The sequence below is a fragment of the Blennius ocellaris genome (assembly GCF_963422515.1).
Source record: "Blennius ocellaris genome assembly, chromosome: 7".
In the NCBI taxonomy this organism is placed as follows: domain Eukaryota; kingdom Metazoa; phylum Chordata; class Actinopteri; order Blenniiformes; family Blenniidae; genus Blennius; species Blennius ocellaris.
In genome coordinates, this window is record NC_137656.1 from 12,509,373 (window position 1) to 12,528,574 (window position 19,202).

At 40.9% G+C, this 19,202-nt stretch overlaps 2 protein-coding genes across 2 annotated transcripts; one reads left to right on the forward strand and one right to left on the reverse strand.

The window, feature by feature from the left end:
• Window positions 1-624: 624 nt before the first annotated feature.
• Window positions 625-14,587, forward strand: smarcad1a (SNF2 related chromatin remodeling ATPase with DExD box 1a). The gene is made up of 23 exons (XM_080500056.1): window positions 625-1,003; window positions 2,108-2,243; window positions 2,335-2,461; window positions 3,378-3,447; window positions 5,330-5,424; window positions 5,728-5,826; window positions 6,664-6,742; window positions 6,869-7,629; window positions 8,089-8,285; window positions 8,751-8,841; window positions 9,050-9,149; window positions 9,236-9,295; window positions 9,809-9,884; window positions 9,971-10,106; window positions 10,210-10,341; window positions 10,627-10,722; window positions 10,809-10,926; window positions 11,014-11,129; window positions 11,449-11,637; window positions 11,740-11,858; window positions 12,328-12,510; window positions 13,116-13,225; window positions 13,586-14,587. The coding sequence occupies exons 1-23, from the start codon at window positions 898-900 to the stop codon at window positions 13,645-13,647; spliced, it is 3,258 nt and encodes a 1,085-aa protein (XP_080356182.1). The 5' UTR covers window positions 625-897; the 3' UTR covers window positions 13,648-14,587.
• Window positions 14,588-15,090: 503 nt separating this feature from the next.
• prf1.5 (perforin 1.5) lies at window positions 15,091-19,202 on the reverse strand. The gene is made up of 5 exons (XM_080499389.1): window positions 18,994-19,202; window positions 18,442-18,708; window positions 18,077-18,348; window positions 17,247-17,388; window positions 15,091-17,158 (listed from the first exon to the last, which is right to left on the reverse strand). The coding sequence occupies exons 2-5, from the start codon at window positions 18,700-18,702 to the stop codon at window positions 16,271-16,273; spliced, it is 1,563 nt and encodes a 520-aa protein (XP_080355515.1). The 5' UTR covers window positions 18,703-18,708; window positions 18,994-19,202; the 3' UTR covers window positions 15,091-16,270.

Consider the following 19,202-nt stretch of genomic DNA (forward strand, 5'->3'; position numbering starts at 1 on the left):
CTTTCAACTCAAAATGTCTACTTGGTGTGACTTAAGTATTGTGAGTCAATTATATGACTAACACATCTTTGTAGACCTTGTTAAAACAGTTGCAAAAATAATCTTGTGGATATTTCGACAGGAGCTTTTTGAAGGTTTCCTTCCACAAAATGCTGAATGACAAGCATGATATAAAATAACCTTTTAAAGCAGGGATCCGCAAACCAAAAATTATATATGTCTTTAAGTCTTTTGTTGATTCTTTGTTTATTGGATAGATGGATGAAATCTCTGAATAGGTGGAAATCGTTGAGAAAGCTTCTAAAACCTTACAGTCTTATCCTGATCCTCACTGGGTATTGTGTCTTAAAATAAAATCTGTGTGTGATATTTTGAAAGAAAAATTGTCTATTCTTTAAGCTCCATGACCTTGCATCAATTGGTTAAAAAATCAGAAAAACCTAGAAGTGACGATTTATGGTAACTTGCCATATTCAGGGTAAAAGTAGTATTAATGGTGGCGCTACATGTAACTCATATTCTAATCCACCAGGTGGCAGTGAAGGGGCCGTGATGTCGTTTATCTGCTTCTGTAAATAATATTAAGGAAGTGCCGAAGAAGAAGCCGTCCAGTGAGCTGTGTGAGTTCGCGGGAAACCGGCTGCGGCCGGGAGGCATTAAAAAACTAATTAAAGCCAGAAATAATACGTTGTCTCAAGTCTTGAACCACCGACATTAGTTAGTCGGTTTGAAACAAGCAGAGTTAAATACGAAGCTGTGTCACAGCCTCTAACTGCTGCCGTGCCTCGCGAGCTAGCGTGTGACGCTCGTTAGCCGGTTTCAGGAACACTGACAGAAAAGGAGAAAAAAAAAAAAAGCCTGCCGAGGAGGAACAGACAAAGAAACCAACTGGCTAACATGAGTCTCTTCAATTTGGACCGCTTTCGTTTCGAGAAGAAGACAACGAACAAAGAGCAGGACAGCGGATCTAATAGTCCGGAGTCTGAGAAGGAGAACAAGCCGGGTGAGTGGTGTCGTGCAACCCGCTCCTGTCCAGATGTGTCGGACATGCTATCGTTAGCAGCACCGTCAATGATGTAACGATGATGGTTGTTTCGTAACCGCGATTCTCCACAACAATCCAGGTGTACACACACACTGTTATTGATGCTGCTAAAGTGACCATGTGGTGCAGCTGTCCAGAACAAGTTCAGACACGACCTGTGCAGTTAGGAAAGCGGTCCTGTCGGTCCAGCAATGTGGAAATATGAAATGTACACACACGTCACACTCGAATGATGTTTCTCATTTCTGTCTTATTTTTTCCTTCTGTATATAAGACACTGGCGACACAGTGTAAACTTTATTGATATTTTTAGTTGTTGTCGTATTTACACACTGACTCATTTTAAATATTTTACACAACTCCCACAGTGGCATTGGTTTGTGAACCTGCCCATATCAGTTATATTTTACAGATCATCAGAACTGCTCAGACTGGTAAAATAGGCAGACGTTTTGCCTAACTTTTATGTTAAGACAGAGATGTCAGTCCATTGTTAATGTAAGCAAAATACAGCTTCTGCTGCACTACCATTGTTGTTATGCTTGGGTAGCTGTACAGTGTTCCTAACTGAAATGGTTACCTGATGACTTGTTGACCTCACACTTCTATTATGATTATGTCCATGAAGACATGACTGTTGTTTTCAAGTGTTACACTGTTTGCTTTCATCATATCGTCTGCATGTTAAATGTTTCACTTGATTTCCATTGTGCTGCTATTGAGGGCTCAGGGTCTTGCTCATCGACCCACAGCACTTACTTGTCACTAGGGGGATTTAAACCAACAAACTTCTGGTCGTAGGCTTACTTCCCTAACCTTTTTGACCATATTACAATAGTACTAGAACTAGGTCTGTAATGCCCACACTTTGTACAGTATGATGGACCAAAGTGGCATGTGTGACAGTACAGTATTTTGCCAAAAGTCCAACTGTAAATGTCGAATTTGAGTTAGATTACATTGTTTCACAAACGGGCCGTGAAGGGAGTGATCTTGTTTCATGTTATCAGTTACTGACATGAATGCAATCAACCAATATGTTTCTACTGTATTATTTTTCAGCTAAGATGACACCTGCTAAGGGCGCACCGAAGTCCCATCCCAGAGGAGTTGTATTTGAGGACGTTCTGCCTATTGATTTAGACAAAGATGGGCTTGTTTCTGAACCTAAGAAACACATTTCATTAATGGGGAAAAAGTAAGTTCTGTGTAGAATAATTTAACTTTCATTTATTGTCACCGTATTTCTGAAACACATTGTTTGACAAGCTTCTTGTTTTTTTTTGCAGAAACTCTGAAGGTAGTGCGTCCAAAAATGAGGCATCGGATCACACCGATGACGAGGACGAACACGACAACAAAGTGAACAGACTGCTTGAGATGTTTCCTCAGCTCAGTAGAAATGATGTGCTGAAGGTGAGTCGATATATTCAAATCAATTTCATTTATATAGCACCAATTGTGACATTGCTACATGGTACATGGCACTTGAGCAAGTTTAGGTGATAGTGGAGAGGAAACACTCCATCTTTGCCAGGAAGCAACCTCTGCAGAACATTGCTCAAAGGTGGTGGCTTTCTGCTGTTTCAGTTGAGGGTTAGGGGATTGGTAGAGGGAAAAACAATAAAGTCAGACGGTAACAAACCAACAAATTGATTTCAGTCAGTAAGCTAATTCATTCACTGTGGACTTGGAGGAAAGAGGCACAAATCACAAACTTCTAGTTCTACTGTCAGAGGTCCTACTGGAAGATGCAGAGAAGAAGAATAGAGAAGGCAATACAAAACATTGATGCAGGCAAATCTGCTATATGAAAGTATTCTGAGTGGGACGTAAAAGACAAGTGTTTTGTGTAATCAAGGCCTCCCAACATTTTCAATAAACAGCATTCAGACAACACAAAGCGGTCTTATCCCATAATATATGTCCAGCAGCTCTCTGAAATGTGATGGAGCCTTGTTAACAGTGTTGTATGTAAAAAAAAAAAAAAATTATGTTAAATCATATTCTGCCATTTCATAGGAAGCCAATTAAGAGAGATCAATATGAGACTATATATATATATATATATATATATATATATATATATATGTGTGTATATGGTGTGCTCTTCTGTTATCTCCTTTTCTGCACATCGAACATTCACAAGTCGATTTACAGCTATTTTATTATAACGCACCTTAATCTATGGCCCAATTCAACAAATTCATTCTGATTTGGGGTAAATATTTGTTGGTGGGAAATGATGCAACTTCTATAATTGATGAGACAAAATCTCTTTTTAAAGTCGACGTTTAGCTTATTTAAAATCCTGTTGTTTTCTGTCTTTCAGGTGGTCCAGGATACAAGCACGATGGAAGGAGCAGTAGCTGCCTGCCTCATCCAGTTTGGCGATAAAGAAGGTAATTCCATCTTAACTTAAAGGTATAGTAGAGGATTTTCTTCTTCCGGGTGGATCATCAAAATAACTGGTCCTCCCAATTGTCAATCATACTGGTGATATATGACCTAAGCCCGTTGTACGTGCTCGTCCCTGCGCGCAGCTCACTCCACACGGTCCTCATCATGCCGGTGGCCGACCCGACGCATTATTCTCGGACATTTTTACACAGTTTCACCCCCTCTGGTGCAAATCTTCTTGTAAAGTGAGCTTATGTGAGCGATGCCGACTTGTGACTTGTAAACAGAGCGTGCACGAGGAGAACTGGGCTCGTGCATGTCTCTCGCACGCGTTTTAGTAGGCGTTCCGTCTCGGGAGCAGGTACAGCGTTGCGCATGCGCATTTTTTTCAAACGGTGGAGAGGGCGGTTCTTTCCTAAAATTCCTGAAAATCCTCCTGTATACCTTTAAACAGCAGTGTGACAAAATTGTAGTTTAAAGTCAATAGCTTTCTTCTAAAATGTTTTACGAGGATAATATACAGTCTGTGTTTCTTCCTGTTGATCTATTTGTCTTTGTTAGGTGAATTTGTACTTTATGTTTATTATTAGTACCGTATTTTCCGCACTATAAGGCGCACCTACATTGATTGACATAATTTACAACTTTGTTCATATATAAGGCGCACCGCATTATAAGGTGCATGGAATAGACCAGTGGTCAGCAACCTTTATAGCTCAAAGCCATTAGGTTACATTTTCCACTGATTCTAACACCCAGAGAGGTGCACGCACTTTATTTTGATAGTCCTACCTGCAGCCTATGCCAGGAGGACACTACACACAAAACCTTCTTCACTGCTGGTTGACAACTTACAACTACCGGTAATAAACTAAACTACATGAACTAAGCAACAAAAACACAACACAACACAATTATTACCGACACCACAAACCAAATATAACCCCCAATAATTGCATTTAAAACACCACAAACAGAAACTCCCATAATTCATTGCAGCTATCGGCTGCACTGAGGATCTCAGGATGCAAGGCATGATGGGATTTCATGTTTTGTGTTGTTGGAGGTTATTGTGGGTTGTTGTTGGGCTTGGTGTTGTGTTGATTGTGTTTATGCTGTGTTTTTGTTCCCCAGTTTAGGGAGTAATTACTTCATCTAGTTTATTTTGGTTTTTTAGAATGTTGGTGTGCAACCATGAGGGATGAATGTGTTGTGTGGAGTGTCGTCCGCTCTGAAGATCCGGTTGCGAAGTTAGAGTTGTCAAAATATAAGCTTCTGGTTGTTCAGCTGTCAAATAGCAGTCTCGAGTAGAGCACTTCTTCCATATATAAGGCGCACCGGGTTATAAGGCGTACTGGCAGCTTTTGAGAAAATTTGAGGTATTTAGGTGCGCCTTATAGTGCGGAAAATACGGTACTTGATATAATGGGAATTAACATTTTGTAAGTTATCGTTGATTAATGCATGTCTATTATAACCACTGTTCACTGTTTCACACCTGCAAGGGCACGAGTCTTTGTATTATTGAAACTGTACCACTCTGAGACTCTTCAAGGTCTCTGGCCTCTGGGCCGGGGGACATCTTCTTTGCATGAAAATGTAACCGCCTACTTTAACTTTTAATAAAACTGGGCAGCGAAGTGAAGATCTTTGCAGATCGATGAACTTCAGCTCCTGAGGTGAATTCATTTCTCTGTCCTTGTACAAGCTGACTTATTGTTGTTGTCTCTCTTCTCTCATTCTTGCAGGTTTTTTACCTAACAGTCTTATAATTTCAAGACTTACATTTTTGAAAACGTCACAGTTGTACCTGGTGTGCATGTGTAAGAAATCGTTTCAGGAAATTAGGAAGATCATGTGGAAAATATCCTTTTGTCTTCGCAGCACCGAATCAAAGCAGAAAGAGAAAGCAGGATGAATCCAGCAGCTCTGAGCAAAGTGAAGTGATTCAGTCCAGTAAAAAGAAAAAAACATCAGCGGTAAGATCAATGGCTGTGTGATTCGGACTTTAACAAGTGTGCCTTTTTCAGATTCTGCCATATTAGCGTTCAGGTTGAAATATTTACAAGGCCTTGGTTATAAATATGTAGCATATACTACCTACGTGTTTGGTTTCATTGGTTAAGCAGATTTGTTGAAGCAGGATGTACATCTTTTAATATATGCAACAATTAGCGAGACAAATCTTTGGTTTTTGATTTTCCTTCTCTGCATCACTGAATTGTAGGTTTAAGTGACGTGAACTAGTGAAACATTGATATTGTTTGTATGTTTATTGGAAGGCCTCTGACGAAGAAAGTGGGGCGAAAGACTGCAGCTGGGAGAAACAGGAAGCCATGGTCAGAAGACTGCAAAAAAAGTTTCCCGACCAGGACAAAGAGGTAAAGACAAATGTTGAAATGCCTCTATTTTGTTTTTTTCTCAATTCATTTATTTCACAATCTACTATTGTCTGTCTAACATCACATCTTCATATTGTGTCACTGTAATGGTAGACGCTTGCCTCTTGGAGCTCCTAAACTTCACACCTGACTCTAAAAAAAATGTTCTGGCATTCATGGTTTCATTGAAATATTATGGCATCTTGCATGAAGGGGAATCGCTACAAAGTGAATGTGATAAGTTTCCCCATATTGCTTATCTCCATTCTCAATCGTAAACTCCATTTCAAGACTTGTGAGCTGCCTGCAGGGTTTGTTCTTAGAACAGTGGACGGTGCAAAGAACTTGGATTTTGAAAATTCTGAGGCTTTTCAGCTTAAGAAATGCTTCTTTGTTCTTTTATTTATATATATATATATATATATATATATATATATATATGTGTGTGTTTATATATATGTATGTATATGTGTGTGTGTGCTTCTTCACACAGTATGTATGAATGTTCCTTTTCATGAAAGGTAAATCATGTAATGCTTAGCCGTTCAGAAAGTTTGTTACAAAGGAGCCCGTGGTACACTTGATGTCTCTCTGATAATATTGTTTTAATATGCGTCTCTATCAACAGTGGCTTGTCTGCCTCCATGTTGTGCACCTCCTGCCTATGTCGTCTGTGTTTGCCCCCTTTTTGTAACATTAAAAACGTGAATGCATTCAACTCAAAGACAACATTAATTTGTATAGCTAATAGAAGTGAAGCCCTAAATAGAAATAATAGTGAAAAAAGAAAACAAAAAGCAGTAATCATGATACTAGTATATGTTTTTCTTGTTGTAGGAGCTGCGGATGGTGCTACAGGAACACAACTGGAACTTTGAAGATTGTCTGCAGGTTTTACAAATATTCTCCGATCCAGGTGCAAATACTATCTGTCACGTGCCGTCTTCTAAATGGTCATCTTTGAATTCACGACACCTGTGTGTGGACTGGTAAATGTAATGTTTTATTGAATCTAATATGGGCTTTTTCCCTCCGACACCAGATAACTCCAGTTTCACTTCACCTGAGTCCGAAGAAAAGAAGAACAGCAAGACAAAGAGCAAAGACAAGTCAAAAATAAGCCACAAAAAGCCCAGGCATCACAAAGATGGTAAAAACAGGACAAACCAGAAGGACTCTAAAATCTACATCGATGTCAGCGAGTCGGATGATGATAGTACAGATGATAGTACAGATGATAGTACAGATGACTCGGAATCTACAAAGAACAGCAAAGGAAGTGGAGTCCACAGAAACTCTAAAAAACAAGGAGACCCCATTGTCTTTGAGATCAGTGACACGGACGCGACAGAGGACAGCGAAGACTACAACGACTCGGATGACGAGAAAGGGCCAAAAATCACAATTAGCACTTCATCTACGTCCACATCGCTTCCCAAAAGTGATCCACCGTCCTCTGCTAAGCCGGCCACTTCCTCTTCACACGCTGCCCAGATGCTGTCCAGGTTCGCCAGCGGGACCAGTATAGCTAAGAAGCAGGCAGCAGAGAGAAAGATTAAGGCACGCAATTCAAATGAGCCCATCAGTTCTGAGGGCGAAGACAACGACGGATCTTTGAGCAGTGGCTTCGATGATTCGGATGACGAGCTGGACACGGGACCTGGGATGACGGAAGGCAAGAAGGAGATAGTGACGTTTTTTCAGGAGGCCTCCACAGACGAGCTGTCGCTGATCTCTGGGTGCTCAATTAAAAAAGCCCAGAAGATTGTGGAGCTGAGACCCTTTCATAGCTGGCAAAGTCTGGTAAGATGTTATCGTGTGATCAAATACAACAGGCCAGAAGCCTGATGTGGGAACAGGCTTCACACCATTCAGTTCATCTTGTATTTACTCACTGAGAACATGATGTCTGTCACGCATGCCGAGATTAGACACTTAACTGTACAGTAGACTTCGCATGCTGAATAATTCATTTTCAAACATGCAGTTGTCACCAGAGTAAACAAATCTGGCAGTGTTGTTAAATAGCATTGATACTCGCTGTCTGTTAGTGCAAAGAAATGCAGTATTTTATATTCTTGTATAAATCAAATACGGTTAATTTCCTGTTAGTTTCCTCTGTTTATTTTGTTCTTAATATGGTCTTGTAACCTTTCCAATGCATGATATAAAAAAACAGTCATCATGGCAGACAGATCTGTTTTACAATGTTCTGACACAAGAACTAGTTCCTAATAATATTGTTTTGTTTTTTTTCTTCAGCTTGACGCTTTCCACAAGGACAATGGACTTTCAGAAGACTTGCTAGTTGGCTGCAGAGTCGTCCTCAAAGAGCGGCGTGTCGTGCTGGGGCTCATGTCCAAATGTAAAACAATCTCTTCAAAGATGGTCAAACGGGTCACTTCAGTCACTGATCAGGGCACAGGCACCCTGGAGCAGCCCAGTATACTCAACAACCAGTGAGTCAAATGTTCACATAATGTACATTCAACCACATCTTTGAATTGATGAAGAGAAAAACATGGAGGGCGGGTTGTCAAAGTGTGGGAGAATGAGCTGAAAACCACAGGTTTGGAGGCAATGTAAGCACAGAAAAGGATAAAATAGGAGGAAGCCTCCAACTGCTTTAATATTTAATACACGTCTTCAGTGTTTCACCTTCACTTTGATATTCATCGATAATTTCATCAATTCCAAAATGTGTTAAATGTGTTAGCATTTAGGACATAAGAATTCCTTAAATGCAGCTTTTGTCTCGTATCTAAATCAATCGGAAGCTCATGTTGCATAACAATTCAACATTGCATTTGAATGGTGTTGGGGGTCAGTTGGTCTGCATATCTTAAAGAGTCTGTCTCGGTAAAGGTCCAAGTAACTTTTTATAGGAGCCCTTTTCAACTTTTTTTTACTTCTTTTTTTTCCAGGTTTGAGCTGAAACCTTATCAGCTGATTGGTCTAAAGTGGCTGCTGCTTCTTCATGAACACAAACTTAGTGGCATCCTCGCTGATGAAATGGTAAGATTTCACTGAACTTCCTGAGGTGTTGAGAAAAACAACTTTATCAAAAAAAACGTGCATTATTTTCACTGTCATTATCGGAGTTGATCTTGTTGCGGATGAATAAACAATCAAAGTTGAGATTAAAGAGAGAAACTAAAAACAGCAGATTATGTAATTTGGCTATTTTAGAATTAAGATGATGTTTTTTTTTTGCATTTTTCAGGGTTTAGGCAAAACTATCCAAGCCATAGCATTTCTGGCCCAGTTGTACCAGAATGGGATCGAGGGTCCTCACCTCATCACTGTGCCTGCCTCTACACTGGGTAATATCCTCCGCATATCTCGCATCTAAATCCTGCTTGCTTCTATGTGCCATTAATACATCTGTTCTTATGCATTTCTGATGTAGATAACTGGGTCAGAGAGCTGAAGCTATGGTGTCCAGATCTCAAAGTTCTAGTGTATTATGGTAAGACTCTAAATTCACATCTTCTACCCAAACAAATCACTTGCATTACCCTCCTTATATTTAACCCCGAAACTGACCATGGAATTGGAGTATTCACTATGATTAAGCGATGTCTGGCAGCTTGTACGGAGAGATATCCTTCTCCACAAGTCCATGTTAATGAGAAAAACAAGACACTGTCATCAATTGAATTTATAAACAAATGTAAGTGCCAGTCTTCCAAAGATTGCAGCTTCGATTAGATTAGAAACTCTGCAACAGATTCTCCCCAACGGCACCCAGTTGTACTCATTAAGAAGAGCAGTCTTCAATTTAAAAACACAAGGCAGTTTCCAGGTCTGCTTTGAGATTGTAGGATGTGTTCGATCTGATATCTGCTCAACCGTGACAACCCGCACCACCTCAGTGATAAGGGAATGTTCATATGGGTGAATGTCAACTATTACAAAAAATATTTGCACTGTGATATATGTATATTTCCTATAGGAGCGTGTGACTTTGTGTTGTGTACAGGATCTATGGAAGACCGCCGCTACCTCAGACACGACATCCTCAACGAAGATGTGGACTTCAACGTCATTGTTACCACGTAAGCGTCCACCCCGCTGATCACAACAGTAAAACATGCCGCAGTCAAATTTCAGCTCACGTCGTTGACTTATTTGTTTTTAACAGGTATAACTTAGCAATAGGGAACGACAATGACCGAAGCCTGTTTCGTAAGCTGCGCCTGACGTATGCTGTGTTTGATGAAGGCCACATGCTGAAGAACATGAACTCTCTGCGTTACCGCCACCTCATGTCCATCAATGTAGGTTGACGACCACATTCTGAGGCGTTTTCACACCACCTTCGTCATCCAATACGTCTGATATCTTTTATCCACTCGTTTTGGCTCAATTCTTTCCCTGTAGGCGGAGCATCGCCTGCTGCTGACAGGAACGCCTTTACAGAACAACCTCCTGGAGCTGATGTCTCTTCTGAACTTCATCATGCCTTCTATGTTCTCCAGCTCCACGACACAGCTCTCCAAAATGTTTTCTATGGTTAGAATTTGGTTTTAAAGTTCAAGTTCATAGTTTGAACCAATAACAGGCACCCCATGTCATTTTGGACGGTTCTCAAGATTTGTTTGGCAATATAGAGGCTTCCTTACCTTTGAATTGGAAATAGATTTATGCTTATATACTAATGTTAAAATTAAAATCCAAGAAGCGCATTTCAGATACAGAATGTACAAGAGTGTTGTGCAGGCTTCATAGACGTGCGAACCATGATAAATCTGGTCATTTATTTTACATTTAATCTGATTGAAATGCTTGATGTGCCAGAAATCCCATGAGGAGCAGAGCCGTTTTGAGAGGGACCGTATCGCGCAGGCCAAACTCATCATGAAACCTTTCATCCTCAGAAGAGTCAAGAGTGAGGTGAGCCAGTCTGGGGAAGTTCAGACATTCATATCTTTCAAACATTATGTCTTTAATTAAAAAATTATGCATCCACATCATTTTAGGTCCTCAAGCAGCTGCCAGCAAAAGAAGAGATTGTGGAATTCTGCTCAATGAGTGACAAACAGCAGGTTCTCTACCAGAAGCTCTTTAAAAAGCTTAAGGCTTCCATCAATGGCGAGAGTAAGTACCATTCAAATGGCTGGTCTCTCGTTCACATGATTTCTTTACTTGGTACAAATAATCTCTTGCATGTCTTTTTTTCTCCAGAGCGGGAGTTATGCAATGTGATGATGCAGCTAAGAAAGATGGCCAACCACCCTCTGCTTCACCGGCAGTACTACACCACAGAGAAGCTCAAAGCTATGAGCAAACTCATGCTCAAAGTTAGTCTTGCTCTAAGAAATAGCTCTCCCCATTTGTGATTTTACATAATGCTTTGTTAAACCTTTAACTTTGTCAAACTATTATACTTACTTGGTTGAAGACATCAGCCTTTTAAATAACTTTAACCATTAAATGTATTATTGGATTTCAATGGGGGGGGGGGGGGACTTTGGTGCCAAGAATTTTTTTAGATTGTGATGTTTGGTTTTTCAAACAAATCAGTTTTTCACTTTAGTGTCTCTTATGTCACTCTTTCTTCTTTTTCTGATGATATCTCTGTGGTATATGTATATATTTATTTTGTCGTTTCCTCATCAGGAGCCGACCCACTTTGACGCAGATGCCGCTCTCATCCAGGAGGACATGGAGGTGATGTCAGACTTTGAGCTGCATCGTCTGTGTCGGCAGTATTCCTCCATCGGCTCCTACCAGCTGGAGCAAAAGCTCTTACTCGACTCTGGAAAGTTCTTCCACCTTACACAGCTGCTGTCCTCACTAAAAGGCCAGGTAAATAAATACACACGCTGAACCGCATGCACTTGATTGCCATTGAGTCATACGTGTCCTCTTCACGACAGATGAAATGTTGTGTTTCCTGTCGATCCACAGGGAGATCGAGTGGTCTTGTTCAGTCAGTTCACCATGATGCTCGACATCGTGGAAGAGTTCATGAAACATCTCGGCCATCGATACATCAGATTGGACGGATCTACACCAATTGCTGACAGGTTAGACTGAACACCTTTAAACATTTGAGTTTGTTGGTGTGTTTGGTTTAAAAAAAGAAAAAAGTGGAGCATCATGACTTCCGAGTTGTTTTGTCACTAGATCACTTGTACAAAGAAATTGTTTTGTCTTTAAGGCTATAAAAGAGTTTTTAAACGGCTGCTAGTTGTATTCCTCAAAGAAGGATAAAACACATCATCCTGTTAATGTTCCCGTAAAAAGTTTCCCAGCATCTCTGCTGTGTATGTTTAATACTGACAGGCTGTCATCTATGCATAGTTTACTTTCACACCAACGTGTAGAAATTTGCTTTGGATATACCATTGCCACTTCCTCATTTATTTAAGTAAACATTATAATGACAGATGAAGTGAACTATGACTCGGGCTAAAGATAAAGGCCTTGTTTTATTTATTTATTTATTAAAAAAATTTCCCCCTGTATGTGGCTTTTTTCCCTTTGTTTTTACAGGATTGGGTTGATTGATGAGTTCAACACGGATCCTGATATATTTGTGTTCCTATTATCAACGCGAGCCGGTGGCCTTGGCATCAACCTCACCTCTGCAAACGTTGTCATCCTGCATGACATTGACTGCAATCCGTACAATGACAAACAGGCCGAGGACAGATGTCACCGCGTTGGCCAGACCAGGTTAGATTTGATCTGTGTGGAGGTCATGTTTGACCTGCAAAGTTATTTTTCCTGTCTTCTCTTGGGACAAAAGCACCAACTATAATGTACCACTTTGTGATTCCATCAACCAAATAACATACAATTCTTGCAAAAAGTCTGGGATATTCAGCTTTCAGGTGAAATTTTAGGATGAACCTAAAATGCACTATAACCTTTACAAGTAAACTTAATGTGGCCTCTAAACTTTTGAATGCACATGTCCGACATTTCAATGTTTCAGTACTTTTTGCACAACTGCTGTTCTCTAACAAAGAGCTTAATGGCAAAATTCAAAACGTGTGTTTGATTCATGAATCGACCAATATATTTCCTGGTTCAATTAGAATTGGTGTTTAAATAGTCCTTCACTGAACTGCTCTACTTTCATGACATAGTATCACTGTAGGATGACGTTTTTACATTTTTCATAAATTTCACCCAGAAATCAAATAAACTCAACTGTTTGTGAGTAGTCTAATAGATTATACTTGCAGTTCCAGGATATCCTGAGGTGAAGTGTTACATTCATAATGTCCAGATGTAGTGAAGTGATCGATTTGCTCTACAATCAATGTGTGTGGCAGGACCGTACAAGTCATCAAACTGATCAGTAAGGACAGCATTGAAGACTGCATCCTACAGCTGGGCCTCAAGAAGTTAAAGCTGGAGCAGGACATGACTGCTGCTGAGCAGGGTAAGGAGAATTCAATACATAACATCTACTTTAATAGCTGCAATGCCAAGGTATTATCCTGTAGTTGGTAATCAACTACCTGTAAGTAAGGCCATTTGTTTATGGTATATTGTGTTTTTTCTAAAGTAAAAATCAGTACTGCAAAAACAGTGATGGTAGTCTTAACAACTTTGACTTTATTCATCAAGAAACATGTTGGATGATTGCTCACTTTCTTAACAAGGATCTGCTTAACCTAAGAGCAAAACAGGCGCGGTCGTCATTTGTGTGGCGGCACTGTGCACCAGAAGACTTCTAGTTTATCTGAGTTCTGAACCAATCGCAAAAAAATATCTGAATTAAATCCTGTTGGTTCTCCAGGTGGTGAGGGAACCATACCTGAAGACATCGCATCATTGCTCAAAGCCTCACTGGGACTGTGATACGTAGACATGTGATACTTGAAACTGTACAGAAGTCGTTTGAAGGTGTTCCTATGACTCTCCTCGGACATAAGTTCTCCAAATGCACACTGTTGTGTCTTCGCCTGAGAACTACTGCGGCCCACTATACTGCCATTAAAAAGACTGAAACCAGGTTTACTGTGCCACATGGTCGCTGTGCCTAAAACACCTTTTTATATGTACACGGCTGTTTCTTCGACGACATGACCAGTATTTCAAGGTGAAGCAAAACTGAGCTGCAAAAATAACACGATGATCGGATGCTCAAGCAGTGAAGCAAGAGTTAGAGTCTGGGGCATACATCACATTCAGTCTATCATCCGCATTCAAATAAAGACATTTCTGGTTGAGAAATAAAAAAAAAAAAAAAAGCCCCTCAGTGGTGCGCAAATTTTAATTCAGTTACTCCAATGAAGATGGTGGCGAACGGGCCATAGATTTCTTTCCAGCCTTTCATTACGGTGTCGTTTCCTGGAAATCGTGTTGGTTCTTCAACCAAATAGCAGTTAACGATGGTGACGGCTGAAGAGCAGCATATTGGACAACCTAAGATTTTTTTTTTCCCCGTTTTACTGCTGAAATTACATCCTATTGTTGTATTATAGCACCATTCATCGGCTGAGGCAAACTGATGGCTCATTGTTAGTAGTTTGGGTGTAGTAGGTATATTTGATGTAGGTGCTCCACCCTTTTCTAGTGCGACCAACAGAGAGGACAAAAATGCTGATCCATAACATTTCATTGTTGTTTCCAGTTCATTCAATATCTTGAGTCCGGTAACACAGAAAAGATGATTTAAGGAACCAGCTGCTGCATCCATGTGCTATGTTAAGTGGCCAATGTCTTCTAACTGTTCAAGTGTTACTGTAAAGGCTTTTACTAAGTCATTTGTATGTTTTTTAGGCCTCTGTTTGAACTGACTAATAAATATTGGAATAAATGAGTGGTGCCTTCTGCGATTCTATAAAAAAAAGATATATACATACATGCACACACTTACTTACATGCTGGTGGTGACAGCCATAAAGCCGCGATGGATCTCCAAGTTTGGCCTGTACGTTCACTCACAAAAACATGAAATCAAATGTTAAGACTGCGCTGATCTCAGGAGTCTAATCTCTCTTCCTATTCTCAAAAAGTGCTGTTTTAGTTAGCGCTCTTGTCTCAGCAAACTCTTGCCTCGCCCAATTTGTACTTTATGTCGAATTTTCTGTGGACTTAGTATGTCCCCCCTGTACCTGGGCTTTTTTTTATTATTATTTTTTTTTTAAAGATAGTTTAATTTCCTCCTACAGTCCGGAAACATGAACCAAATTGCTGAACCTGTCCAGGCTGTACATCGGCTCAAGCCCCCCTCCCCCTTACAATTGAATAAGGCTGTATAAAAGGATGGTTACATAAATCAAGGAAGCATAGATTTAATCTTTTTCATTTTGTTCTTTCCACAGAGATGGTAATTGTTTACACACACTCAGCCTCAGCTGATCAAACAACTCTGACATTTTTATCTTCAATCTAATGTTGGTTTCCAAAAGCCTCTAATTTAATTACAGATCTATTGAACTTTTAATTTAATAGGGGGATGTTTAAAAAAAAAATGAATAAAAACATGTTTTTGTTGTTGACAATTGACCATGCTTTCATTCATCTTTGCATTATTACATCATACCTGCTGGAAACAAATCAGAAACACAAACATCGAGTTAAAAATGGCAAAGTGAAGAAGTATTTTACTCTAGAGATGCTTTGAGCAAAGTCTGGAATGTGATTAAAAATGAACACTGCATAGTTACAGTTGATGGGTAAAATTGAGCCTAAGAAGTAAAGGTCGGAAACTTAAATGTGTCAGTATTTATTTATTGTAAATTATATCACGGTCGTACTGCTTGACACCATTGTTGCATGCTTACCTAGTATTGTGCAGCCCTAAAACTTGCTGCAACACACCTAATAATCAACATACAATAAAAACACGAGCAGATAGACAACAACAAATAGGCAAGAAGCGCTGCCGACAGCTGTCTGGTTGGATTACGTTCGATTTGGCTGGTGTGCCTAATGAAGGGGAACTTGAGTGGCAGATCACTCCACCTTGGCTGATCATCTGAAGTAGGCATCTGCCATAATTACAGGCGACCTTGTAAAAATATAGATATATTAAAAATATACATGTTCTGACAAATGTATCCATTTCATTTTTTGAGATGTGTGTCTATCTACTCTTATTTTATCTCTTATGTGGCTCATAGAGAGCAGTTATTATTCAAATCTGTATAAGATGTTGCACATATAAAGGTGTCTTCATTTTTGTACAAACCCCCCCAAAAAAACACTTGTTTATTACCTTTAGAGATTTTGTGTTGCATGTACATTGTAAACAACTCAGCTTTCTTCTTCTAAGGACAGAATGTAGGAGGGTTTCAGTATTTTTTTTTAAATAGCACCTAAGACAAACTATACACGTTTGAGTATCCAAAACAATGACAAACTATAGAGCTATAGGAACTGAATTTCTACATATGAGTTTAAAAAGTCTGACCCCTTGAAACCACAACATATAAGGTCAGTCTCAATCTATCATGCTGTGCTGTAATCTGAGTATCTACTCAGCATTCGGGGAGTATCGGCCACATCTGAACCCCGTCAGGTGAGTGTCACATTTGGCTGTGTAGGCGAAATAAAGGACTCCTTTACGCAGCTGACAGCTGAGAGAATGAGTCCCTCGCTCTGGAACAACAACACACCTTCCAGCAACGTCATTATAAAGCACATCTCTATCCCAGACCTCAAATCTCAACTCCTGACCCAGTTCCACTGAGCCAAAGTCGTAAGTGGCGTTCCACACTGGGTCATTGTCGTCCATTATCGTGTCCGTCTCCTCATACATGCCGTTGTAGAAGATCTTCACATAGGCGTCGGTCTTTGTGAAGGTGTCTGCCTTCAGGCCGGCGGCTCTGTGGATCTGCAGTCTCAGTGTCCCTCTGCCGGCCCTCAAAGGACAGCAGTTGTGGTCCAGATTGGGCGTTGGCGAGCAGTTCTTCAGACCAAGCTGGTCCTCCTGCAGCTGATTCTCTTTGATATACTCTGTGACGACAGTTCTCAGATTTTCACTGATCTGTGAGTCCTCCACTAAATGATGCAGTGGGAAGATACCATAAGAAACCACATCGGGGTTGTCATGGAGGCTGTTCATCCAGCTGTGGTACGCTTCGGATGGATCCTCCTGGTAAAGGATGTCGGGAAAGTACCGCTCACCTCCGATAACCTCGATCTTGTGCGTCATGAAGCCTTGGTAGAAGCCCATGCTCAGGTTGCTCTTCAGGAGATCGTTGCACTTATTGGAGAATGATGCATTGGAGGGGATGAAACCCAGAGCCATCCGGAGCTCAACATTCAGGCAGTTTTTGATTTCTGACTCTGTGAAGCCCTTCAGTGTGGCCAAGCAGGTCCTAAAGGCCGTCACTCGCCTCACCTTGCCACCCAGCTGAACCTAGTGAACAGAAATCATAGCATCATGCTGTGCTTTGCAAGAAAAAAGGAAATCGGCATGAGCTGTGTATCCTTCATGTTTCTCTGACCTGGTGAATATAGTGTGTTCCATAGGTGTCTATAAGTCGTCTGTACAGGGCTCGATTCTGGCTCGTACTTAAACTCTGTGGGAGTCTTTTCAGATGCTTCGTGAACTCTGCACTCAGCTCGGGATGGTCGGCCAGCCTGTAGCTACAAAAACACAACGCAAGCAGAGTTCAGTCGTAACACAATGACAATATAAATTCAGGCATTTTGAAACAAGGACGTCAGCAGCCGTCATCACAGCAAGATCTTCATTTACACAACTGGAATTATAGCGGGCAAAAACAAAATTTTTTTTTTTTTTTCTTGCATGATTTGTTTCATGAAAAGTCATGCCAAAGCATGTCGCAACAGTCTTCATGAACAACAGGATTTTAGACATGTCTCAGCAGTGCTGCATTGGCTTACTAGAATCTGTCCCTGTGGTTTCAGACCTGAGGCACAGAGAAAACCATAACGAGACCGTTTTTAGAATGCAGGGCCGACTCATTGGTTTTATTTTTAGGCCTTTGCTTTTGTATGTTTGTGACAGCATGGCCATCAGTATTCAGAGAAGGGGCTCACAGGTTTTCTCAAAGCCGATCTGGGAAGACTCCAGGAAAAATACATTTTGTGAACCCTTGATTTAGGCATTCCTTTAAATTGGGACTGAAACAAACCATAAACTGCCTTCACACAACTACCGTAAGCTATGTCAAACTAACACTGCATACTGCATGTTTTCTCTTCAGGGAGTCAAATGGGACGAATTCCGTTTCCCCGTCATTCTTGATTTCTCAGCATACTGCGTAGCACTCTATCTCCTCTTTAATTTCCCCACTTCCTTCCCTTCTACCTGTAGTAGGTGCAACTGATTTCATGGATGGCAAAGGTGGCTTTGTCCACGCTGTGCTGCGAACGAGCGAACTTGGCCATTTCCGAGCGGCTTCCTCCGAGCACGGCCTTGCCAATGTTGTCGAGGCTCAAACCCAGATTCCAGTTGTTGTTAACAAGCGAGTTGGAGCTGCGCAGCAGAGAGTCCACGGAGTGATGTAGGGCGCTGGAGAGCTGCTTACTACAGCGACTGAATGGACGCCAGTCGAGCACGGCTGCTGGTAGCCTCTGAATCTGAAGGGGAAGGGAAAAGAGGAAGTAGAAAGTGCAATCAATGGACAGTTTGAACAGAATGAGGAGAAAACACCATGAGTTTACGGGCCTCACCTGTCCTTTGTGGAAGCGGTTGGGGCACAGTGTACAGGTGTGATTGTCGCTCAAATGAGCTTTGACGTTGATGACGTACGCTCCTGTTCGACGCATCCGCACCACGTCGAAACCCTCCCCAGCCAGGTTGTGACCGGGGACAAAGGGAGCCTTCTCACACTCCAAGGCCGTCCCAGTGTGACAGCATTGGATCTCGTGCAGACTCACTGTAACTAACAAAGCTGCGATAAACAAGGCAACATTTCTCCCTCCTGCTCCCATGGTTACCTACAAAAAAAGAAATGCATAAAACAAACAGAGGGTAAGAAAAGTGTCTGCAAAGCTTTCTTATGGACTTGTGCACATGAAGTTGACTTTGACATGTATCTAGACTGCCTTTAAAGTCAATGAAATGTGAATAGTGGCGTGCACAAAGTGTTAGTTGCACTGTAAACACAGAGGAGCTTCTAATCCTCTGTCATAAATAAACTGTAGTAATCCTGGGCCAGATGTTGTGTTTTTTTGGGGGGGGTTAAACAGAAAAATGCATCAAAACAGGTTACGCTTTCTTACCTCAGGATGTTGTTTGCGTCTCTGGAGTTTTGGAAGAGTAAAGCAGTCACTCTGGCTTGTTTCTTTACCTCTTCTTAATAATCCCCATTTGTAGCAGCATTCAATGCAAGCAGCAAACTGCAAAGTGATGGTGGTCTTGGAGCCGCTCTGAATGAAATCCTGGTTGAGGGAGCTTTGGCTTTGCTGCCAGGCTGTGCTTAAAGCCTACA